The sequence below is a fragment of the Camelina sativa genome, chromosome 16 (genome assembly GCF_030686135.1).
Source record: "Camelina sativa cultivar CO46 ecotype springtype chromosome 16, ASM3068613v1".
NCBI lineage: Eukaryota > Viridiplantae > Streptophyta > Magnoliopsida > Brassicales > Brassicaceae > Camelina > Camelina sativa.
In genome coordinates, this window is record NC_141895.1 from 9,317,496 (window position 1) to 9,342,481 (window position 24,986).

At 34.0% G+C, this 24,986-nt stretch overlaps 2 protein-coding genes, 2 long non-coding RNA genes and 2 pseudogenes across 8 annotated transcripts; 3 read left to right on the plus strand and 3 right to left on the minus strand.

Moving 5' to 3' along the window:
• The first annotated feature begins 7,352 nt into the window (after positions 1–7,352).
• LOC104759000 (triacylglycerol lipase OBL1-like) lies at positions 7,353–10,608 on the plus strand. Its single transcript, XM_010481976.2, has 6 exons — positions 7,353–7,735; positions 8,119–8,318; positions 8,565–8,598; positions 8,999–9,134; positions 9,277–9,760; positions 10,127–10,608. The coding sequence occupies exons 1-6, from the start codon at positions 7,432–7,434 to the stop codon at positions 10,409–10,411; spliced, it is 1,443 nt and encodes a 480-aa protein (XP_010480278.1). The 5' UTR covers positions 7,353–7,431; the 3' UTR covers positions 10,412–10,608.
• Positions 10,609–13,091: 2,483 nt separating this feature from the next.
• On the minus strand, positions 13,092–14,067 carry LOC147925360 (putative F-box protein At1g14315; annotated as a pseudogene).
• A 442-nt stretch (positions 14,068–14,509) lies between these two features.
• LOC104758998 (uncharacterized) lies at positions 14,510–17,045 on the plus strand. 4 transcript variants are annotated; one of them, XR_015583508.1, is made up of 6 exons: positions 14,510–14,881; positions 15,307–15,456; positions 15,558–15,627; positions 15,739–15,933; positions 16,072–16,353; positions 16,711–17,045. It is a non-coding gene; the product is annotated as an uncharacterized LOC104758998 (long non-coding RNA). The 4 variants fall into 4 exon arrangements; XR_015583510.1 differs by having other exon boundaries at positions 14,603–14,881; positions 15,307–15,357; XR_762800.3 differs by having other exon boundaries at positions 14,603–14,881; positions 15,307–15,357; positions 15,739–15,874.
• Positions 17,046–18,134: 1,089 nt separating this feature from the next.
• Positions 18,135–18,518, minus strand: LOC147925361 (uncharacterized protein At4g02000-like). Its single transcript, XM_087492587.1, has one exon. It carries the CDS (start codon positions 18,516–18,518, stop codon positions 18,135–18,137), a length of 384 nt encoding a protein of 127 aa, XP_087348713.1.
• Positions 18,519–20,154: 1,636 nt separating this feature from the next.
• LOC147925362 (uncharacterized) lies at positions 20,155–21,179 on the plus strand. The gene is made up of 3 exons (XR_015583512.1): positions 20,155–20,397; positions 20,568–20,640; positions 20,813–21,179. It is a non-coding gene; the product is annotated as an uncharacterized LOC147925362 (long non-coding RNA).
• Positions 21,134–24,151, minus strand: LOC104758997 (F-box protein At1g56610-like; annotated as a pseudogene). The gene is made up of 5 exons (XR_015583511.1): positions 24,068–24,151; positions 23,898–23,976; positions 21,978–22,978; positions 21,763–21,894; positions 21,134–21,655 (listed from the first exon to the last, which is right to left on the minus strand). The product of XR_015583511.1 is annotated as an F-box protein At1g56610-like (transcript).
• Between the last annotated feature and the right edge of the window lie 835 nt (positions 24,152–24,986).

Genomic DNA, 24,986 nt, shown 5'->3' on the forward strand with positions numbered 1-24,986 from the left:
ACCAAAATAAAAAGAGAAGAAGATAGCTCGTTCGTTAGGTTCATAAATAACATTTTTGGATAGTATTATATATCCTTTAGTTATATAAATGAGCCCTAATCTGTTAAGGATTATGATGCATGAGCAATGAAATTGAGAAATTACAAAGTGAATAAGAACCATGTTTATGTGTTGGTCTTATTTTACTGGTTTGTCTTCTTGTAAATGAATTTGTTGACAATTTCTCTACGAACAGATGTTTATGTGTTGGAACAGTTCTTTATTTCTATTGGTGTACACAGATTCTTCATGATAAAAGTATAGAAGGAGACAAATGAACAGTCTTAGTAGGTATAATTAATGTCAATTATTGGTTTTGTAGGGAGCTAAACCGGTGTGGGAAGAGTTGTGGACTAAAGATGGCTGAACTATTGGAAAACGATTGGAAACCAAGTATCAAGACAAGAAAACTTAGTTCTGATTAAATCAATCTGCTTCTTCGCCTTGATAGGCTTCTAGGAAATAGGTATTATTTAACTCATATGCAACTTGTTTCACAATGCATGGTTAGGTGGTCTTTGTTTGCTGGTTGATTGCCTGATCACACGGCAAATCATGATGTCGAAAATTATTGAAATACCAAACTGAGTAAGAAATATGAGCCGTACGTGTTGCAAGATCAAGATAAAAAAGAAAAACATTACTTCCCATCCTACACACAGACCCAAATCAAATATCGATGTTTTTAAGCCTCTGACCTCTGATCTTTCTCTCGGTTAACATTCGTTTCAACCATCTCAATGGCTTGCCAAAAATTGACATTGTCTATCCACGCTTTGGACTTAATAACAATAATGCTTGTGAAAATATATATTATGACATGTTAAAGATGAGGAGAAAGCTGAGCTTGTGAATAACTTATGAAGATAATATATATATGATTAGAGAGATTATGGGAGGAGAGCCAAGAGGTAGATGGGCTAGTGTCATTGGTATAAGTATATATTTTTCTTTTTTGTTAAAGATTGGTATAAGAATTCTTATCAATAAAACACAACTCTCAAAATACAATGGATAACCCTAGGACTCTTAAGGTCTTCATTATAGAATTCTTTCATAGATTTCTGAATCCTAAAAACTCTTCAAAAGATTAATAAATCTCTCAGCTCTTAAAACCAAGTAACTTCATCAAAATCCAACTCCTCACACTGACACCCCCATATTATAAAGATAAGATGTGTATACTGTATCAATTTTCACTAGCCATATTGTGGTATTTATTTAGGTAGATAACTGTAGTGACAAAAAATTAAATACTAGAAATCTATTTTGATAAATTACCCTCTAGTTTGCACACATATTACTTGTAAAACATTATTTTAGATTGTATTGAGTAGTTGCATAAAAATAAGATTTTCTTATTTCCTTGTAAGTAAATGTACGATTTAGTACAATTTTCTTCTCTGTTTTTCTTTTTTTTGGTCAGAAAAGTCAGATTTTCTATGAGGATTTTCCACCCACACTTACTTTCTCCAAAACTATTTACAACTACACCTACTTTCTACTACTCATATACTTTTCTCAAGTTTAATTACCTATTGCCCCTCACTCCTTTTAACCCCTTCTATTCTCTCTCTCCTCTCTCTCTCTCTCCACATCATATATTTTCATAATTTAGTAATTAACAAAAAAAATCCAAAAACAAAATAAGAAAACGGTCACAATTTATTTAAAAAAAATCAGATATCTTATTTACCATAAAAACAATTATTACTTTTTAGTTCCCAAAATATATCAAAACAAATAATATTTATGCTATAAAATCCTAATTACTCTACCGCACCTCTCATGATCTTAGTTAAAAGAGTCCTAAAATCACTCTCAATTAAACAACTCATGAATTTAAATTTTACTTGTTCCACCATATATTTTCACAAAAATATTTTAAATTTATCAGTTACAAATTATTTATTTTCCAAACTTATTAATTACTGTAAAAAAGCTATTCGTCATAAACTTTTAGAGCTCCGATAAAAATAAAATCATGTTAATTGATACGTTTCTTTTCCAAAAAAAAAGACATATACAATGCTAAAAAAAAAAGAAATAAAGGTAAAAGAAAGAGCACGTTCTTTCTGTTCTACAAAACAAAAAAAAAATTGAATTACACATTTAAGAAAAATTAAAGTAAAAAAACCAAAAAAAAAAGATAAATGCCATTTAATGTCGTATAATTTAACATAATATATTAACGAGAAATTAACAACATATGTTAAGTTATCTGAAAATAATAAACAAGTTACTAATTTTGTAATTAAAATTTTTAAATTTAACTCCTAAACGATGATGAAAAAACTTATTTCTATGATCTTTCTGCTAACTCCCCCACTATCTATTTATTTCTCCCCACAATAAAAATACTATACATGCTGAATATGAATGAACAAAACACCAACGGTATCCATGCTATCATGTACACACGGTTATCATTTTTAGCGATCAAACTAAACTAAATGATATCCCACAATAACAATACTATACCTACAAAATATGAATGAACAGAACACCAATGGTATCCATGCTACCATATACACATGGTTATCATTTCTAGCGATCAAACTAAACTAAATGATATCCCACAATAACAATACTGTACCTACAGAATATGAATGAACAAAACACCAATGGTATCCATGCTACCATGTAAACATGGTTATCATTTGTAGCGATCAAACTAAACTAAATGATATCATAGCAGAAGAAAGCATGTGCTCATTGTTGGTACCGCAATTAACCACTTCGGGTTATGGGTCAAGGCCCAAGACAGACTGACGTAATGGGCCTCGGTGGAAAGCAGAAGTGGTCCGCCAAGCCCATCAAGCGAAGAGAAGCGGAGCAAAGCAGTCTCTCGCGTCACTTCGGAGATCAGGGAGCGGTCAAAGATTCCCTATATTAATTAGCTTAAATGAAAACGCGAGATTGACGGAGTGAATTGATTTCGCATTTAATTGTAATAACACGATATAAGTAGAGGGATGGGGAGATTGTAAGGGGTATCGAAAAACTTCCTAAAAATGCAATAATACACATTCTCATTCTTGCAACATTCTGTTCCTAAATTCAGTTCGGAATTACAACAGTGGTAGGCTCGTCCGCTCGGAAAAACACCTCGGAAGGAGAACTCAGTTCCAGTTCTCACACTCATGTATAACAAACATATGTCAACAAGTTAGGGTTAATGAACATGTGGTCAAAGTTAAGTGGATGGGCTTGGATGGAAATCATGAATCTTAATGTATGAATATACTTTGTTATTGCCGCACATTCCGAACTGGTGGTGGAAAAGAGATTAACCTTGGAAAATTTTACTTTGTTTTGAATGAATCCATTGAGACCTATCCATAATTTATTTATCCACTAAACTTTGTTTATTTTTCTTTTCAAGATAAGGTCCGTAACTAATCACCATAAGCTCTTTTTATGTTCTCTGACTTTTGGGTAACAAATGAACCTTACAAAGAGATCATAACATAATATTGCAATTGATTAACCACTTATCATTGAACAAATGTTCAATGACAAATGGATACTGTATAATCTAGAAATTCATAAAAATATAGCAATATGTATCTTAAAATGTAGAAAATATATAATCATAACATATTATATATAAATAAATAGATAATTTGTTTTATGATAACCATTTAAAGTGTTAAGAACAATAAAAAAGAGAAAAATAGAGAAAAGAAGGAGAGAAAAAGGAGAGGGGCAGTTTTGCCATAAAAAATGACACCTATAGGAAGAGTAGAAAGTAGGTGAAAGTGAAAGAAGATAGAGGTAAAGTATGTGTGGGTTCAAATCTCTCATTTTCTATTCTGTTTTTTTTTTTGAACAACATTTCTTTTTTCTTTTGCGTTGGAAAGTATGAGTAGTTTGCAGTAAGACAAATTTTAAAAAACCAGATCTTTGAGTAAATCAGTAATCTCAGTATTCTTTTTTTTTCTTATTGAAACCCATCGTAACTCGTAAGACATCTAAATGGACACGTAAATTCGGAACATGAAAAATAACTAAATATGGGTGCCCAAAAAAAAGAATAAATAAATAAAGAAAGAAAAATAACTAAAGATGTATATCGTTTCATAGAACAAATATATTTTTTGTTGGTAAGTCACCAAAGAAAAAAAAAACTGAATGAACTCATAACAATACAGTTCGAGGGAAAAAAATCAGGCGAGTGGATCTCACGCGCGGCGATTTTTTCTCTCCCAAACTCTTCTTCTTCTTATCACAATCACGTGCACCGACGTCGGGTCCTCTGTCAATTCCGGTGACGGTGAGGACCCCTTGGCCCATGGTTCTTCAATCGCGACTCATTGCATCTTCTCGGCGAAGTTGTTGGACGAAATCAAGGGAGCAGTGGAGAGGAGAAGAATCTGTGAGATGCTGATGGTAAGAGCTCTACCAGAGGCGTTGCTACGCGGAGTGGAAGAGGGAGATTCACGGCGAAGAACGAGAGAAGAAGGTAGATAGATCGGGAGACCGGAGATTCTGGAGGTTTCATGGGATCGGTTATGATAGGGGAGGTAGTCTCCGATTCGGCGAAGTTAAGCCACCGTCGAAGGTCTTCTTATCTTCTCCATGCTGCCTCTCTCTCTCTCACGACTGAGCATGAAAACCTCCGCGACAAAGGACAGATCAGATCTCTTCCTCCTTCTCAAAACGGTTCTACGGTGGCGGGATGGCAACGGTTCTTGGATCACCATCTCTGTTTGGTTATCGTCGTCCAGGCTCACCGGAGGTCCTGTTTCGGTTGAGCATCCACATATGTGGACGGCGGCTGCAAACGAGTTTTTCGTTTGTAGATTAGGGTTTCACGGTCCCCGGTTTAGTCTGGTACGTGAACCCGGCCGGTTTTGGTTTTCCAGCGGTTTAATTCGGTTAGATGTAAATGAGTTGGATCCCTTGCGATTTTTGTATTAGCATACTCCGGAAATAGCCCATTGGACATTATATTTTATAAATTGAATACTCTTTAACAAAAAAACTCATAACATTGCAAATCACAAAAGTAGAAATAAAATAAAAAAACTCAAAACATGATAAATAAAAAAATGCTGCTCTACATTTCCTAATGTTCTCCCTAAAGAAAACCCTATTTATCGTCAAATTTTTCTTGACAACCCTCTCTCTTTAATAATTTTCAGGAAAAAGTTTATATGTTCCAGAAACAAACAGATATAGGAACGTACAAGGATACATCGATACTATGCAAATAGCATGTGTTTTAGTTTATGCAACAAACGATTGAAATTAAATTTCAGGAACACAAATTGGTATTCCTTTATAAAATTAGATGGAAACGAAAAAAAATGTATGTATTGAAAGTCATTACCCATAGAAGATTGGTCCAATTGAATAACCTCGGCTAAGACCTATTGAAACAAACGATTGATACTAATTAAGAACGAATCTTCAAATTACAAAACAGATAAAGTACAAATCTTATTCATTAATTGACTTATCTCTATCCACAATTCAGCTAAAAAAAAATTTTAATCGTAAGAAGAATTTGATAAATTGGAATTGAAAAAATTCGATCGAGTTACTCTAATTTTTTTTCTTTTTTTTCGCAAGATAACAATTTATCATGAAAAACATAATAAGCATGGGCTGAATGAAAAGCCTTACAACATAAAATGGATTAGAAGAAAAAACTAAAGGCCAAATTTAGGGAGATATTCGGACCAACATAAAATCGTGGATAAATTGATTCATGGGTCATTTAATTTAGTCTTTTTGATTTAGATACACAAACTAGAATAAGAAACTACTAATACTAATAACTATTTCAATAGTAATAAACTACAGATTTTTAGATAAAACATTTTATATATTTTGTGATAGTAGTTAAAATTTCATTAATTTAAAAATTATATATGTTGTATCAAACCATAATAAAATGCATGCTATATTATTTGGGTATAAAAAACATTATGTAAATTGTTCGGATTGACTTTTACCTCTTTTCGTAGAGTTGTACATATCTCTTATTACATAAAAATACTATGAATGGAGAAAAATAGATCTCTTTTATAAGCTGGAATAGTAGCTTCTCGCAGTGAGTATGTTACTCCTCAAAATAGTTGGACACTATGTTTAAGCGTGCCTAGGTCTATCCGGGCTTAAAACTAACTTAACATTAGAGGTTATTTTAATATATTTTATGAAAAATAAATAAATATTAAAGTTCAAAAGTATAATAAAATAAATATCAAAAATTCAAAACTATAAATTTTTCAAAAAAAAAAATCTAAAAAACCTTAAATATAATTGTTCTTCTTTCTTTTTTCCTTCTATTTCACGACTTCACTTAGTCTTTCACAATTTAAGGTTTTGTTTTCCTTTTTGTATATTTTTATAAATAAATATATTCAAATAAGTCATACATGGGTTGTTAGGAAATAAAAGAACTCTCAAAACCATAATGATACACTATATTTTCCAAAAATGGGATTCCAAAAAAACACACAAAAACTATATATTTTGGACCTGAGGCAAATGCATTTTTTCTTACCCATAGGCAAGCCCCTGTGTTTGTTTAAGGATATATCATTTCCAAGTAGCTAGAGAGGCCCGCCCAAGTGGTACGATTTCAGAAATGATATTAACGATCTTGTGAATTTTTTTTTTCTATTGATCAGAATCGTTAAGATGTTTCTATCAAGAATATTTTATTTATATTAGTTTATGCAATATATTTACGTGTAAGGACATTATTGAATTCATAATTATGTTGCTGCAAATGGAATACTAGTAATGCCTTGTTCCGATGGAACAACAATTTGTGATACTAAAAGAATTATTGTTATTGCGAAGCTAGGCGACTTTGAAATTTTAATATTTTCAAATGCATGACAATATGACATGACAAAGATGAGTTTGTTTATTATGCAAAGCCAACGAAGACCATCCTACAAACCATCAAAGCCTCTAAATATCATGATAGAAGATCTCCTAGACTTTCCCTACGTAGTTGTATAGGATTGTACCCATTTAACTAAGAGGTCAACTTACATGTTGGTGTGGTAACATGTTACAGCGTATTACGTACACAGCAGATAAGAGTAGTTTACTAATGAGGGTTTCCGTCGTTATAAATTTTAGTAACGGCGAGTCACGTTTACGGTTAAGTCTTTGTGCAATTTAAGACGAATATTGATCAATGGTATAAAAAAAATGCCATTGATCATCAAGTCTTGATATAGGAATAAACAATCCGAGCATGGACTCGTGGTATTAAATATATGAATGGAACCCTAGAAATGCAGAATTATATTAAAAAAAACCATTATAACTACACAAAGCTAATCGTGACTTTGCTTGCAAAACAAATCTTTCACATTTCAAAGCTCAATTAACGTTGACAACCAAACTACTAACAACAACAAAATGGTTCAACCTGAAAACTATTTTGTTCTTGATCCAAGAGAAGCCACCGTCATGGATCTGATATATCTTCTCTTCTACTCGGATCTCGAAAATAGAAAGTTCGTTGATTCTTCGGTAGAGAACATTCATAATGATCTTTGCCGATTCAGGGGACGATGGATCATCTTTGTATCCATCGTTGTTCAGAAACTAATGATTATCCTCAGGAAACCTCTTTCCTTCTTCGGATTCGCTCTTGGCTTTTGGCTCAACCTTCCTTCTTCCAATGGTGGCTTCTTCAAGATATTCCTAAATCTTGTCCAAGGTTAGATTTTCTTTTGACTTTCTTGTTTATAACTTATTATTGATACAAGTTCGGTTAGAAATTACACAAAAATAAAATAAAATACAAATTCTAATTCTAATTAATTCATATATATTGATTTCTTGAATCAGCACATAAGTGATGGTTACTATGAATTAATATTCTTCATACGAAATAAAAGCAGTGAAGGCATGAGCTAGGTGTTACTACTTAATACGTAAATACAACCATATTTTCTGTAAATTATCTTGCATTATTATCTATATAATTTGTAGATACTTGTGTACTCATACTTGTGTACATAATCTGTCAAATAAATATCATATCTTCGGTCATATATATACCCTAAGTTTCGCATTTATATTACTTTTGTAACTTTTCAGGAAGGTTTGTTTGGCCGGAAAAAACATCAGCCACATTTGCATCGTTAAACGGAAACCTAGACCAAAGAGTAGACTTAGGTTTAGGCCAGAGCATAGAGATAGGGGATGAAAGATACAAACCACTCTTGTCAATTATGGCTTCTAAGCTGTCTTACGAGAACGAAAACTGTATCAGATCCGTTCTTCAAGACCACTGGCAGGTTTTATTGACTAACTTTTTTTTCTTCCGACTCTCTCATCAGTCTCTAAACAATAGAAAAACGTTTTCTATAGTACATTTAGTTTTTCCTTTTAAGATTAAAAAAAAAAAAGAAGACTTAAAATACGGAAACAATGCAGTATTATTATATACAGGCTGTATCTTTCTCCATGATCATGCATGTTCTCTTTAATTTTGAAATTAATAAATGATCACTATCATTTTTTTATTATGTTATTGGGCAAAGATGGACTTATTGGGTTTCTACACCTGCCGGAATGGTGAGACTGCTTCCCTTTTCTCATAGACAGTAAGTATAATGAAAAATTAACTGTACTGGACCAAAAATGCTGATACCACGTGAAAACATGCACCATCTGATATTGATATGTGGATGTTTTAGTTTTTCTTACTAATCAAATCAATAATCATGATCTAAGAAATGTTATATATAGTTATGTTCTTTCACTTGTTTGGGCTTACAAATTCCATTTTCAAAAATTTCAGAGATTTATCCAATCATATATTTAAAATAATTTGAATTTTAACTTTCTGTATAATTTTATTTTTTTATAATGGAACATAAATTCTTTATTAATAAAAATTGATTATAAATTTTTTTTTCTTGTAATTTACAATTTTCGCAATTTTAAAACCGATAGAACTAATTTGATTTTTCAGATTACATACAAACGAGGTCAACAGAAGTGATTATTATAAGGGACACAAAACAAAATCCGAACCTCATCGTCATCAGTTTCAGAGGCACTGATCCTTTCAACGCTGATGATTGGTGTACAGACTTGGATCTCTCTTGGTAATTTTCTTTTCTCTTGTTGTAACTTTCTATCCTCACAAATCTACATAATAATATATTTGTGTATATAACTAGATTTAGGGGTTTATGTTCAATATTATTAGCTTCTCTCTTGATAAAACTATTGCGAATTTCAAAATAGGTATGAGGTTATGAATGTGGGAAAGATCCACGGCGGATTTATGAAAGCTTTAGGCCTTCCTAAAGAAGGATGGCATGAAGGAATAAACTCTCACGAAACTCAAAATGAAACAAGTCAACTTGCATACTACACAATTTTGAGTCAGATGAAAGAGGTTTTCAACCAAAACCCAACATCTAAATTTATTCTGACCGGACATAGTCTAGGTGGAGCCCTAGCAATCCTGTTCACAGCCGTGTTAATGATGCAAGATGAGACAGAAATATTGGAGAGGCTTGAAGGAGTTTATACATTTGGGCAACCACGCGTAGGAAACGCAGATTTCGGAAATTATATGAAAGAAAAATTAAGGGAATTCCGCGTGAAGTACAAAAGATATGTCTATTGTAACGATATGGTTCCTAGGTTGCCTTTCGACGACAAGACACTATTATTCAAACATTTTGGCGACTGCCTCTACTGTAACAGTTTCTACAAAGGAAAGGTTGGTTATAAATAACAACATATGCTTTTGTTTCTTTAAATTAGTCACTCATTATTAGGGTTTGAAAAAGTTTTTGTCCCTTCCCACATGAGAAGACTTCACAAAATTTCATGTGAGAGATAGGAAGCAATATTAATGAAAAACACTAGCTAGTAGATTCTATAGAGAATTAGAAGTTTCAATATTTCTTACTTTTAAATAAGTTTTATCCCCGTTTAATATATATATATATATATATATATATATATATTTAACATAGTAAAATTATTTATAGATAGAAATATGTCCAGATATGGAAAACGAGAATTTTTTCTTGTTTCCACACAATCCCATAATTTATATTAACATATTTGATATAATATTCAGGTGGAAGAAGAGGAGCCAAACAAAAACTACTTCAACATCTTCTTCGTAATACCAAAGATAATGAACGCATTGTGGGAGTTAATAAGGAGTTTCATCATGTCGTGTTGGCAAGGTAGAGAATATAGGGAAGGATGGTTATTGACATGCTTTAGGCTTGTCGGATTGTTGATTCCAGGACTTCCTGCACATTTTCCTAATGAGTACGTCAATGTTGTCCTATTGGGGAACTTTTCTCGTCCTAATTCTCAACATTTGCCTAATAAGCCCTTTCTGGAAAACATTTGATTCACACCATGACTTGCACCATTCCCAATTTTTTGTTTTTTTTTTCCAATAATGGTGTGTTCCTGATACTATCTTTTTTTGCAAACTCTTTCTTTGTAACTTTTTTTTTTTGAATTGAATGTAAAATTAATTTGATAATGTAACAGTCATTGTAAAACAGTTTTTTTTTCTTTAAAACATTATTTGGTTTTTTGAATTATTTTAATAATTTTCGGGAAATTAAATAATGTGATCAAGATCAACTTTGAATAAATGTGAGAAGCAATATAGTGAATAGTATTTGTATTTGTATTTTTGTATTTATATATATTTTTTAACCACGTGTTTGGTTTTTTTATTAGGGTTAAATTGTATTATATTCTTTTTTCTTTTAGAGCATGAGCATGACCATTGGTCATGAGTGTCAAAAGAATAAAAAAAAAGATAAAAATAACAAAAAGTGGAGGAGAGAAATAGACAGAATGTCCCTGCCCAGATTTTTAGAGACACTCTTTTCTCTCTGCTACATGTTAAAAACTGATTGGTTGTTTTTTTAAAACAAACAAAATATAAATTAAATAATATTATTACATTAAAATATTATTTAAGAGCTCATTTTCAGAGTATTATTATGCTCTTATGTGTTGTCGTACAAAGACATAGGCCATGAATGTGTTTGCAGTTTATAATTGATTTTTGTAGTTTCTGATTTTTGGTGAAGATATGGAAGAGTCCCTGAACTATAAAAGATAACGATAATCACTTTTCTGTTTTGCACATTTTGCTTTTAACACAATAGAACTGAATTCACTAAGCAGCTTGGTTTCTCACACGAAGGTTTTCTATTGTGGACGGCGTATGAGCAGCTTTGGAGTTGCATCCTAGTGTATTGTCTTGTAACTTTGAATAGTCAGGTGAGTAAGAGCACGACACTCCCAGTTGCTCTTAATTTTTAGCCCAAAATAAAAATAAAAAACCTAATATTGGGTCCACACAAGGGGAGAAACGTTTATGCAGGAGGAATTTAAGGGCATCTCCAATGGAGTCTCTTTAGTAGGGTTTCTAATAAAAAAGTGTAAAAAAATAAATGAAAAATAAAATAAAAAAAAGTGTAGAATCGTCTCTTATTAGGGAGATTTTAGAGATGGTAAGAAACCCTGTTGTGGCTCTATCTGATTGGCTAATAGTTTGAGACAAAAAAAAAAAGAAATTTTTTCCTCCTTTCTCTTCCTCGACTTTGTTCTGTCTTGCTCGTTTTTTTCTCTCTTGGTCTAGTCGGTGATGGCGAAATGATTTCGCCGAAATCGAACGATTTTCCTTATGCGCCGTCTGGGTTCTGAAATTGGAAGAGAAGTCGCAAAGAAAGTCGTCATTCTTCCTGTGCATCATATCAACCGACGGTGGTCGGTATCGGTGAACCTCATCGGAAATTTAGTGATTCCATATTGGTGAGTTTGGTGAAACGATGGTGTAATATGCTTCTCCGGGTAAGATTATACATGTTTTCGTGTGTAAATCTTGATGAATTAGGGTTGTTAAGATGTGAATTGTGATTAATATTAGGGTTATCTGAATTGGGAATTGTTGTAAGGTAGAGTATTAAGCAGTTATCGGTCTTTTCTTTTCTGTTTCAGGTTGTTCAGGTTGCTTCATTTTAATTGTCAAAACGTTTCTCCTTCAGAATTTTGGATATATGACTGGAAGTGATGCTCTTCTAAAGGTTAGACTCATTGATTTGACTAAGGATATATGAATTAACTTGGATCTAAAGATTGCTGCATTGTGAGCTATACTAAATCTATGAACCTTGTTTGTCTGGTCTCGATTGGGTAATGGATTGTTAGTGTCCTTATTAGAGCCGTAGGTAACATTACTGATTTTGAAGGGTATTTGCAACAGGGCAGTCTCGTAGCTGCCATTCCTCTTTTGTCGTTGAAACATTCTTCTGAACTTGATGTATGCTTTTGGTTTTTTTCAGGTGAAGTCCAACTCGCCACAAGCACTTTCTTCTGCAGTTAAGTGACATTGGATCAGTTGTAAGCATGGTTGATAGGATAGCTGGTTCTTGATCAGGTTTGTGTCGCTCTTAGCATGTATTAGTTTGGATCCTATATAAGTAGATTGCAGCAAAGTGTGTATATGTAGACTCTAGTTCAGTTGCTGAGGATTTAATTGAATTTTGGTTGTGTCTGTATGTGAATTGTCTTGTGCATTCTCAGTATCCTTGTCTACATTGGCCAAGTCTGATTCTGTTTCTATGATCTTGGCTATGATACTTTGAAGCACTAATACTAGTTTTATTCCTAATGTATGCGTCAGGAGCTAAATTCACAAAAGATGAAAGCTTTGCAGATAGAATGTGAGAAAGGAAACAAGAATGATTAGGCAGAATAGTGAACAATCTTTGCTGGTTTGGCACATCTTAGATCTAGAAGATGATATAGCTGTTGTGAGAGCAAATTAAGATGTTACTATGATCTAAGAGAATCTACAAGTCTCGGCGAGATGTAGGTGGTGTCACATTGACACTACTGAACTTGTTAAATGTGTGTGCTCCCATCTTCTTCTCTACTCTTTTTTTCTAATCTCTCTATGCTCTGTTTTTTTTGCTGCAACAAACAAAAAGCTTCTATCATGGTGTGTTTGTGTAAAAAGCTTCTATCATGGTGTGTTTGTGTTCAAAAAGCTTAAGCAATTTATATCTTGGTGTGTAATTTCCATAAGAGTATTAATTTGTAATTTATTTTGAATGTCAAAAGCTAATAAATTTTATTAACGTCATAAGAGTTATTGGTAGAGAGAGGCTAGCGTCTCAAAAAAAGACATAAAGTATCTAGACCCAGAAGAATGGTTGTCACGAAAAATGTGGGTTTTGGAACCGTAGAAAACCCAGATGGTATGAGAAAGATTTGAAAGGATAAGATAATTGTTGATAGTTGCCACTGGAATCATTGTCATCTGGTCGACTTCAGGCGGGAGGCAAGAATATTCAATGGAATACATGATTTCCGGTGATCCCTTTTTTATGTCTAGACCCCAAATTTTCAAGAAAAGGTCCCCCCTGTTTATATAAGGAGCACTCCTGAAGATGCATAGACGATGATTAAGAGCGCACATGCTTAATTCACGTAAGTATCCAGACCCGACATCCGGTGTAACCGAATAGCTTTGAAACGTCTCTGTGTGAAGATCAAAAGCAATGAAGCACTCTTCCATATTGTTCTAGCCGAAGCAATAAAGCACTCCATCCACGTGAATTATAGGGTGGTCATAGTAAACTCGACGGTGAGGCGGATCTACGTATCTCCAAGTATTAGAGTCGAGGGCAAAAACCTTGCACCTAGTAGATTTATTCACCATTTCATTATCAGCCTTGAAAAAACACACCAGCTTATACCTTGGATTATTCAAGAGTGAGACGAGTTCTGCGTGTTTTTCTCCCAAAGCGTGGTACAATTCTGACGATTCTCGCTTGTCCTCCCCCTAGAGATTTCTGAGACCTGACCTGTTTATCTGCGAACCACTTTGATTCTATGGTTCCTTTCCATTGTTTCGACACCGCTTTGAATCTCACCAGTGATCTCACCGGAACCTTCACCAGAATCTCTTCTACAATGTCATCTAAGATGTTTACGCCTCTTCTCTTCTTGGCATCCATCTCTACACGACTTGTGTGTTTTTTTCACTGAGAAGTTAATATATATGGGCTGAGCCTAAAAACTTGCATTAGTTAACGATTTTTTTTTCTTAAAAAAATTAGAACTTATTACTCAAATTCCCGATTTTAAAAAGGAAAGTAAAGAATGTAAAAAGGAAAGTCTATATATCGATCTCTTATTAAAAACCTTAACCAACTCTTTACCATGTTTTAAAATAATAAAGGAATATTCCCTTTTCAAGTTATTCTTTTAACTTTTATGAAAGATTTTAATTTGGTTAAAATAGCAATAACTTTTTTTTTTTGAACAACCGATAGCAATAATTAAAGATTGATAACTCTCACTACGTCCGCGTGTTGTTTAACTTGTTCATTTTTAGGTTTCGGGTCAAAATTTTAATATGTTATTAACTTGTTCATTATTTTGATTACTTGAGAGGAGAGATTACAACAAAAAATATGCCGAAAATCAATACAATAAAACTAGAACGTTTCACACCGTAGTGTTGACAGAGGTGATGACACTTAGGTAAAAATTTCTGTCCTATCAAATTATAACATTAATACAGATCATATAATTATACTCGTACGTGGACGAAAGAGAAACGAAAGAGAGTGTTTGATCTATTTCTCAAATTCTTCTTCTTCTTCGTCGCCGTTTATACCATGGCCCGACATGCTTGATTTCTTCTTTTCTTCTTTTTATCGATCAAATTCAATACTCGATGGAAGCTTCATGCCGGATTTTTGTATTGTTTGAATACACTCTCTCTGTCTCTACGACGCCACGCTCTCTCTAGAACTCTCAATTGATTCCTCGCCGAAGAATCAAGGTACAACCTCTTCTATTCTCTCTTAGCGCCACAGACTTTTATGTGGTTCCGTTTACGAAAGGATTGTTCTGTTGTGCCGATTTGAAAACCTAATTTGTTTTCGCTCGATGAAAAGCCTACCTTGAAACCTAATTTGTCAAACTGAGTCTATAGACTAAGAACTTGGGGGATCAATTTTAGAGATGTTTGATGTTGTACTCCTATGAGCTTTTAGTTATGACTCGACCAGTTGTTTGTTCCTTTCTAACATTGGTTTGTTTTCGATATTTGTATTGAAGTATATATATATATATATATATATATATATATATATGTGAGCTTATGTTGTTTGACATAATGCGTCAATGTGAATTATGTTTATGATGATAGTCGTTACTGTTGTTGGGTGTGACTTATTTTTCTTTTTAATCGTGTGGCCAATACAGGGAATTGAGATGCTCTCTCTTGGATCATTCAAGACTGGTGCCATCCTTTTGGTAAGAACCGCATCTTTGAATGTTATTATTGAAATTTATTTGGAATGATTAGATGATAAGACCATTCAAGTTATCGAATCCTTTGATGCTCCAATATAGGTTAGTAAAATTGCCTCAGAAGTACACACCAAATAAATTAATTTGATTTTTCTTGTTGTTGTGATCTTGTCAGTAATCTCATTGTTGCATATTTGTTTCAGTTTTTATTCCCTACGGGCAATGCTCTAAGACCCTATCCTATGCTTGGCCTTGGTGACATTGTCATTCCCGGTATGTTCTATTATGCCTAACTCAATAACTATATACAGCTTTTGGTTATACACTCTTTTATTTAGTCGGATATTATATGAATATAAGACATTAGCTTTTGTTTTCCTTTAGGTATTTTTGTTGCACTTGCTCTAAGATTTGATGTGTCAAGACATAGAAAACCACAATACTTCACAAGTGCATAATGCTACAAAGATGCTAAAGATATAGAATTTGAGGGTCTTGGCCTACGAAGAGAGGAGTGAAGGTTGCTGCCAAGAAGACGACGATATGACCTTGATTTCTCTTTTTTTCTTCTAATTTGTAGTAAATTTTTGAAAATTTAATTATTTCTATTTTAAATGCTGAGTCTTTTTTCTTGTCTTCCTCTCTCTTATAATGTGGCTTAAGTGTTTGCTGAAATGCCGAGTTCTAATGGTGTTTTTCTTGTGTACATTCTTTAAGGTGGAGTTTTGTCATGAGCCTAAGTTACAACAAAAGAAGAACACAAAAACCTGCTTGAATGAGCTACCTCAAGCTTCTCGTCAAGGAGACCAAAAGGCTGGTTCTAATCTTTTTATGATTTTGTTTTTCTGTTTGTTGGCTGAATTGTTTATTGAGATCTGGTCATTTTTGTGATAGATTTGGAAGCTTTACCGTTTTTGGGTGAGCTTGCAGGTAAGCTCATGGACGTTGGTGAGCTTTCAAGAGATGGAAGATGGTGTTATATAGTGTTTGAGGTTGCAGGTAATTTTAGGTTTCTTTATAAAAACTGATTTTAGTTTTTATAGAAATTTGAGTCATGTGTTAGTGTTTCTCCACCATTGTTCATTCTGGCTTGAGCAGTTCATTTTAAAAAATCTAGGTTATTTACTGGAACACAAACTCGTTCATTGATTATTCTCGATTTATTGATTCAATACCACTCTTGATTTTGATAGTGAATGTCCTTTTGATATTCCATTTCCTTATTAGCAGTAGATATGTTGGGCCCTTACTTATTGATCATATGGAAGTTAGACTTGAGAACTACATGCCTATTAATTTTTGGCTAGAGTAATAAACAAAATCGAAAACAACAAGTAATTTCAGGTATGAATGCAGGGTATTACCTAAAAGATGTCATCCTTGGAGCATGAGCTAATACCCCACGTCGAGACAGATTCATTAACCAAATTTGAGTTAGTGGATTATGACCCAGTTAGAGGTATATGCCCCGTCATATGTTTCGGTTGGTTCGGTCTGTTCTGAATTGAACCGATTAAGTAGTTAGGTTTAAACTGATTTTTTTTTTCCCTTTTGAAATATTTGGTTTGGTTCACATAAAATATATGGTAGTCAAAGTGAAACCGATTTTTTTTATCTTGATTGTCATCTTAGTTTATATACGATGACTTTGGTGCATAATATTTTGCTTAACGAACTTTGGTTTAGACAAATAATTGTTCTACAATCATATAAGACATGGTGTTCCCTCAAAATGCCACTTGATGCCAAACAACTTCTTCAAAAATGCTAGGCACACATTGGTTTGATGTCAAAATGCCACTTGATGCCAAACAATTTCTTCAAAAATGCTTGCCACACATTTGTTTGATGTAATAATGATTTTAAACAATATGATTTATTACATATCATATTTCTACTGAAAAAAAAATTATCCAAAAAATATATCCCGCAACATAGCACAAAACTAAACACAAATACTGTCATAACATCCACCATGTTAATCAGAAAAAATAAAAAAACAAAGCTTTCTATCACTTTGAAATATCTGAGTAATGAGAAAAAAAAACTTCTTAGTTTAACAAAACAAATGGATTTTGTAATCAGGCTATCTACCTGCTCGGTTTGTTGTTTCTACCGGTACTCCATGGTTCTTTATATCTTTCTTTTTTTTTTAATTAAAAAAATAGTATATTCTTGGGAACTCCCACATTCGTTTATGAAAATAAAATAGTCTTGTCTAAAAAACATTTATGAAACAAATAATAATGAAAAAACAAAAATTATCATCGAGCACAATCAAATATTTTATTGATTATGAAATTTGATTCAAAACAACATAATGAAAATTATCTATAAAATGCAAAATAAAAAGTTTATAAAATAAAAACACATAAAAACAATCCCGCGGTGTAGCGCGGATACCAACCTAGTAGATATAACTAGGAACTAATTAAGGACTTTTTGTGTATTACTCACGCACTCCATAAATATTTAACTTAGTGGATTCGTAAAATGATTATAAGAATTAAGATGCCACAAAAAATAAAACACCTAACCTAACAACTTTTTTTTTTGTAATCTCCTACTGTTTGATGATTAGTTCACTTCTTTGTCTTTTTTCTCTGTTCATTGAGAGTTAATATGGCTGAGACTAAGTTGAATTGGTAGAAATTACTAATGAACAATTGTCCTTAGTTAATTTTAAAAACGTTAATTAAAAAATAGAAATTGTTTTCTAGAATAACTGGTCAAAAAAGAAATAAATAAATTCCAATAGCTACCGTTTCCCTTGATGGGAGTTAGAGCTCTCGAGAATTCTTCAATGGTCGACTGACATCAAATAAAATCATGACCCTGACATATCCTTTGCTCAAAGGTTTGAGGGGGTCGAAAGCAACATGCGTAACTCGACCAATCCGACCTACAATCTCCTTGATGGTGTCCGATGTATTATAGTTCACCGGAATGTTCCTCAGTCGGATCCATATTGGTAAAACCTTCAAATAATCTTCTGGTGGCTTTTCCACCCATCTTTCCAGAGTGACACTCCAGTCATTGAAAGTCCAGGCACCAGTATCCAATACCGTGGAGAGATCTGACTCTGAGTCAAATATGAATTGAAACCTATCATTGGGTAAAGCAATACCCCTTGCCCGGTTATAGACACGCCACATCCATGGCATTTCGTGAATCAGACTAGACATTTTTTTTTTATTTTCTGGACATAGAAGCTTCCCAATGATACTACATTCATTACGAACGCACGAACTAAACTGAGGAAAATCTTGTAGAACAATCGGCTAGTCATCATCAAGCGACATCTCTTACAGAGCTTTGTCCAAAGCGTATTCCATAGCTTATTCCACACGTAATCAACCCTAAAATTGAGTACAGATCTGGGGTTTATCTTTCTGGCGGCGTGGTGAGGCTGAAGAACTAGATTAGACTTGACTCGTAATCTTCAAAGATTCAGTAGATATTGTGAAATAAACAGAAAATATCCTATCAAATCCGGCGAAAACAAAGATTTTCCCGGTATACTTCAGCTTTTTCAATAGAAGGAAACCCTCAATATGAAAAAGAGAGTCCTAAACGATTTCAACATTTGCCTTGCTCTGGAATTTGTACATAGTTTAAAAAGCCATTAAAGTAACTAATTTCTGATTCGTCTTATTTTCTAACCCTTCTTTAAAACTTAGCTTGCTTAGGGTATAATTCTCAGAAATAAGTATAACAAGCAACAAAAATCTTAAAATCGCTAGCAAAATTAAAAGAGGAAGTATAGGAAAAGAGTCATATTCAAAATTAAAAGAGGAAGTATAGGAAAAGAGTCATATTCTCATGAAGACATTAATAGTTCACATGACATCTTCTTTAGTCATATTACACTTTTAAAAAACCAGACATAATAAAACAAACACAGAGATAGATATATAATAATGTCTTAAAACTGATAATTGCACTAACAAAAATTAATTATATATGTTTCTTAGTCATGTAAAAGATAATTTGAACCCCAAAAATAAAAGATAAAGTTATTGGAGAGGTTGTGGGAGGTCATAGAGAGACATAAATTTGCTTCCAGGTTGATCCCAATTGAATGCTCCGTGCTGCTGTTGTGTTTGAAACTGACCAAGCTGATAGAGATGACCATTAGCGTTGACGCTGTTGTTGTAGTCATGTTGTGCACATCATAAAATCTGCACATGATAATATTTTAGAAATGATGTGCTAAATTTAAAACTAAAACATATTTTATGCTATTTGTGAAAATTGTCATTCTTTTAACACACTTCATAATTATAAACTTATAAATGTATATATTTAGATTATTTTCAAAGTAAATATAAATAATACCATGTGCATTTTATATATAATTTAATAAAAAAAAATTTTGACTTATAAAATATTTTTGATTTTATAACCCATGCATCGCGTGATTAAGTTTCTAATATTTTAATACGAATTAATTGTATATTACAATATAATAAAATCTAATATCAATTCTATACACTACACGTTAATATGTATAAAAAATATATATATATAACTTTTCCTATCAAATAATTTCTGCATAAAATCAAATTTAAATTTTATCAGAAAATTAGTAAAATAAAAAAAAACTTGAAAAAGTTCTATCAAACTTTGAAAATCATAATATTTTTTATAAAAAAAAAATCCAAAAGAAAACAATATTGTTCCCATTGCAGATCAAGTCGGTTTAAATTGACCGAATTCCCTTCAAATTTAGGCTTTGGACTAGTTGGGCTACGAGCAAATGACACATAAAGCCCAACAAGAAAGATGGCCTTAACACTTGAGTCGGTGGTAACGAGACGTTCGGCCGGAGGAGTGTCGAGGACACCACCGGAAAAGAGCCCCGGTCCGGCAAAACGGCAAGCCGTACATCCGTGGATAAGGAAGAAAGTATAACCCGTGGAGTATCTGTGACCTACCAAAGACGACGACAAGGAAATCGAGAGCGAGTGTTAACTCTCTCTGTATTTGGATTTGCATATGCAGGAGCAGCTAACAAACTCAGTACATGGAGGAGGATAAGAGGTTTGTTCACACTTTAGTGCATGTATATTGTATAGTCTGTTACACAATTCACAGAGTTTTGTTTTGGTTGTAGTTAAATGTTTGGTTTGTCCTGGCTGATCATGGTACATCTCTGCTTTTGATTTCATTTGGTTGTATACTGATGCTAGGCACTGCTTTTGGGTTATCAGGAACACTTGTGACCTTGATGGTAGCTGACAGCATTTTGTTGTAGGTCTTAGCGAGTGTCGTCCAAAGAAGAAGGTACTGCATCCTTGTGCCTCACATCACATTCTCTTATCAACTTTGTCTATGATATATCAAGAGGAATGGATCAGTCTATCACAACTTTAATCATCTATCCCAACTGTGAACCTTGTAACTTTCTCTAGCTGTTTGTTGACTCTTATCAAATCTATCTTGGAGGCTGGCCCAGTCATTTGAGATTCATGGCAAGGATTCTTCATCTGCTCCACGGCTTTGAAAGAATCGATTGATGTTTGCCCGCTGCTTTACGGGTCTGCAAACTCGGAAAAGTTCGTCTCAGCCTCTAATGATTGAATTTCCAGAATGGAGTGAAGAAGAGATAACTATTGGCTGGCAAGCTCAATAACCAAAATTCTGGTGGTGAGGCTGCCTCGCTAGTTTATCAAGCCACAGCTTTGTAGCTTCATAGTGGAAGTTTCAGTATAGTTTTTTTTATTTAAAGTTGTTTTTATGTTTGTGTTTGCTGGCTTTTTAAGCAAAACAGGGGAACTAAAAAGAGTATACGTGTTTTGATAATAAGAACTCATTATCTAAAAGAAGACACGTCTACAGCCATAAATTGACAAGTACTGAATCACACAAACATGTAATAGAGCATACAAAAGACTTTTTCAACTTGGTCCAGAATTACTCCTACAATACGCGTCAAAAGAGAGGGAGAGAGAGCGAAAAAGACGGTTTCAGATCAGAAAATACCAAAAACATAAGTATATGTTTTAAGCTATGGTTACTGAACCGTAGGGGATGCTTTGCCTTCAAGTCTCCAAAGTTGACTGCCATTCAGAGCAGTAACACTATCTTCGGTTTTGCCATATATCTTCACTTGTTGGAGTCCTGGCATTCTCATCAGAAAGAAACTCACTTGCTCAACAAATCTTGCTTCATCTTCGATAACTTCTCCTATTTCATATATCTCCAGAAAAGTTACAGGAGATGTTACAAGGTAAGACTCATCCCTCATCTGGCAGGGACACACATCACCACACTTATCTGTGACTAAGTGGAAAAGTCCCTAAACAGAAAAGAAAAACAGAAATTAATCAGTTGATGCATCTGTTTTCCTCAGGTTAGCTTTTACTAATAAAACTGAATTTACTAAGCAGCAGCTTGGTTTCTTACCTCCAATACAAGGGTTTCCAGACGTGTACAGCATTTGAGAAGCTCGGGTATCACGTCCCAGCTTAGTGTTTTGCAATTTTGAATGGTCAAGTGAGTCAAGTTTACAAATTCATGGACTAGGTGATGAAGAACCTGAAACATAAGCAAATCACAATCAAATCAGTGTGTTAGTGTTGTTAGACAAGCAATTCTCAAGCTGCACAAAATTAACAAACCTGAACAGTGTTATCAGACAAATAAAGTTTCCGAACACTTGTTATCCCCGTGATAAAAGTTGTGGCATCATCACCAGCATTCACAATCACTTCTTCCTCCTCATCATCTTCTTCCTCCTCATCATCATCTTCCTCCTTTTCATCTATGGTTTCAATTATGATCCTGGCTTCAATAAGTGAACCAAGATTCAATACTGGATATTGCCCAGCAACGTGATCAGTATACTCAAGGTATAACAGTTTCGGAGTGTCAAATGACACACTTTGGGGGCATCTTTCAAAATCGTCCATCTCTACATCATTATTCCAGATGATCTTCAGTCTCTTCAGACTTGCGCTTGCCACAAGACAGGCATTCCATCGTTGCCACTTCATATCAATCATGACTAACTCTTCAAGGACTGGACAACTCGAGATTAACCTAACAAACATCTCATTGTCTTCAATAATGATATCATCAAGCCAAAGTTTCTTCAAACAAGGAAGATCAACTTCGGCTACGTCATCTCCAGAGAGGCTAATCAAGTTTCGGTAAGAGGCCAACTTCAAAGTGACCAGACTCTTTTGCACGAAAACTCTCGGGTTCAGCTCAAAATCGTCTTTTATATCATATATCCCAAGATTCATCTTCTGCACCCCCATTATTTAGCGAGTAGTCAACCCAAGAGGACACATCACTTCCATCAATCTCACCATTAATCTTCAGGTAGAAACTATCTAGCTCACAGTTTGCTCCTCTCAGCCCCAAGACTTGATTAACAAATCTTTCAAATTTTTCTTCCTCTTCTTCATTATCATAACAGAATCTGAGCTTTGACAAACAATTGAGCTTGATTCTCCACTCTCCTCTTAGCAAAAGATATGACACTGTTACTGCTGTTTTGGTTGGCAACCAGGACAGAATCTGAGGCACCAAGTCAGTTGGTATATCAGTAATCGCAGACTTCTCTCTCTTCTTATTTGAATCCATGGCAGACACAAGATGAAACCAACAGAAGAACCTGCACAAGAGAACCCCACATAGAGAAATCACGTGTTTGTTCATCACATTGCAAGTTTCAGAAAGTATAACATAGAAAAAATCTGAGAACTATTCATTCCAAAAAAAAAATGGAAATCAGAGAACACTATAAAAGTTTACACAGAGAAATCTCAACCTTTTGCACTGACGGAACCAGTAAACACTAAGAATGAACAATCAAGCTACTGTTAAGTGATACATTCAGTGGGATTTGAGGATACAATCAGTGGGCTTAAAAGACAGAGAGGAAAGAAGAGAACACGAAAATAAATACCCCACATATGTTAGAGAGAAAGATGAGCCAAAAAAGACAAGAGTTAACAAGGTCACCCCACCAAATATAAAACTGTAACGAAGAAGCTTTCCAAGTGGATGAAACACAAATTCAAGCAGAAAAGCAACAAGCATGAAAAGAGGATCAAAGGGAGGTTGTTCTGTAAAAATAAGGTTGTCTTTACACTGAACAACTTTATACTCGATCTCAAGTATTCTGAAAAACACTTTAGGAAATGGAGTATCACAGTATCACCATATTAAGGGAAAACCTTTTGAACAATGAACATTATAAAGTTTCCATAGAGAAACCTCAACCTTTTGAACTGACGAAAACCAGTAAACACTAAGAACGAACAATCAATCTACTACTAAGCTACAACAAAAACAACTCACGGAAGAAGCTGAGCTTGCAATAAAATTCCATTTTCCCATGATTTTCTCCAACAGATGAACAAATTAAAGAGCAATCAAGAGCTAACAACTCATGGAAGGAGTAGAAACCAAAAAATTAGAAACTAGTCTTGCAATTTTGTTCCATTTTCCCATGATTTACTCAACAAATCAACAATTTACAGAGCCAAAAACAAAAAAAAAAACAAAACAAAAAACAAAAAGGAACGCACCTTCTTGACTCGTGCTTGATCAAGCAGCTTGGTCCAAGCCCTAGTCTCTTCCCGTTTATTGAAATCGAAGAAGAAGAACCTAAACTTCAAATTTAGAAACTAATTTAACAGATGACTTAGGGAGCATAAATCCTCAAAGGACAAAAAAAAAAAAAGGAGAAGGAACTCACCGTCGGAGCAGAGCAGCCTTGTTCGTCGATGAAACTATTAGGAGAAAGTTTGTTAGAGGGAAACGAAGAAGAAGAAGAACTTTGTATTTTCTCTTATTGATCTCGATTGTGTTTTTACAATTACTAATAGTAATGAAGCTAACCGGTTTAACTCCGGTTTACAACCAAATCACAATCACAATTGGTTAATATCAAACCATTCTCTATATACTCTAATAGCCTCTCTCAAGATGGCAAGTATATAGATTTCAGAGCCATCTTGCCAATAAGAGCATTGAACTGAGCCGGTAGTAGAGCCTTTGTGAATACATCCGCGAGTTGCTGATCCGTCTTGACGTGAAGAGTCTTGATCAAACCACTAACAACTCTGTCTCGTACAATATGACAGTCCAACTCCACATGTTTTGTGCGTTCGTGAAAAACAGCATTGTTAGCTATATGTATAGCAGCTGTTGAATCACAGAAAAATGCCACATATTTTGTTTGAGGAGCCTGAAACTCTCTGAGAAGATTAACAAGCCAAGCTACCTCTCTTACGGCAAACTCCATTACGGCAAAAATGCCACATATTTTGTTTGAGGAGCCTGAAACTCTCTGAGAAGATTAACAAGCCAAGCTACCTCTCTTACGGCAAGACTTTAAGAGCTGCCTGCATATGTGATCCTTTTGGGGCTGCGGTAAACTGACACAAGCGATTGACGGCATATGTGATGTCAGGCCTAGTGATAGTCAAATACATCATTTTCCCAACTAATCTTCTGTAGGAAGCAGAATCCTCTAGTAGTGGTTCCTTACTATCAGAAACTAGCTTTATACTAGGTTCCATAGGTATAGAAGATGGCTTACAAGCTAAGAGACCAGCTTCCTCTAGTAAACCCAAAGCATACTTTCGTTGGCAGATAGATATTCCTGATGCATT

Bases quoted from the DNA above. Each gene is read 5' to 3' on its own strand.
- LOC104759000 (XM_010481976.2), top strand. From the start codon at position 7,432: ATGGTTCAACCTGAAAACTATTTTGTTCTTGATCCAAGAGAAGCCACC. The intron at 8,319-8,564 runs GTTTTATTGACT...TATTGGGCAAAG, and splicing joins TTCTTCAAGACCACTGGCAG to ATGGACTTATTGGGTTTCTA. The intron at 8,599-8,998 runs GTGAGACTGCTT...TTGATTTTTCAG, and splicing joins TTTCTACACCTGCCGGAATG to ATTACATACAAACGAGGTCA.
- LOC147925361 (XM_087492587.1), bottom strand. From the start codon at position 18,518: ATGCCATGGATGTGGCGTGTCTATAACCGGGCAAGGGGTATTGCTTTA.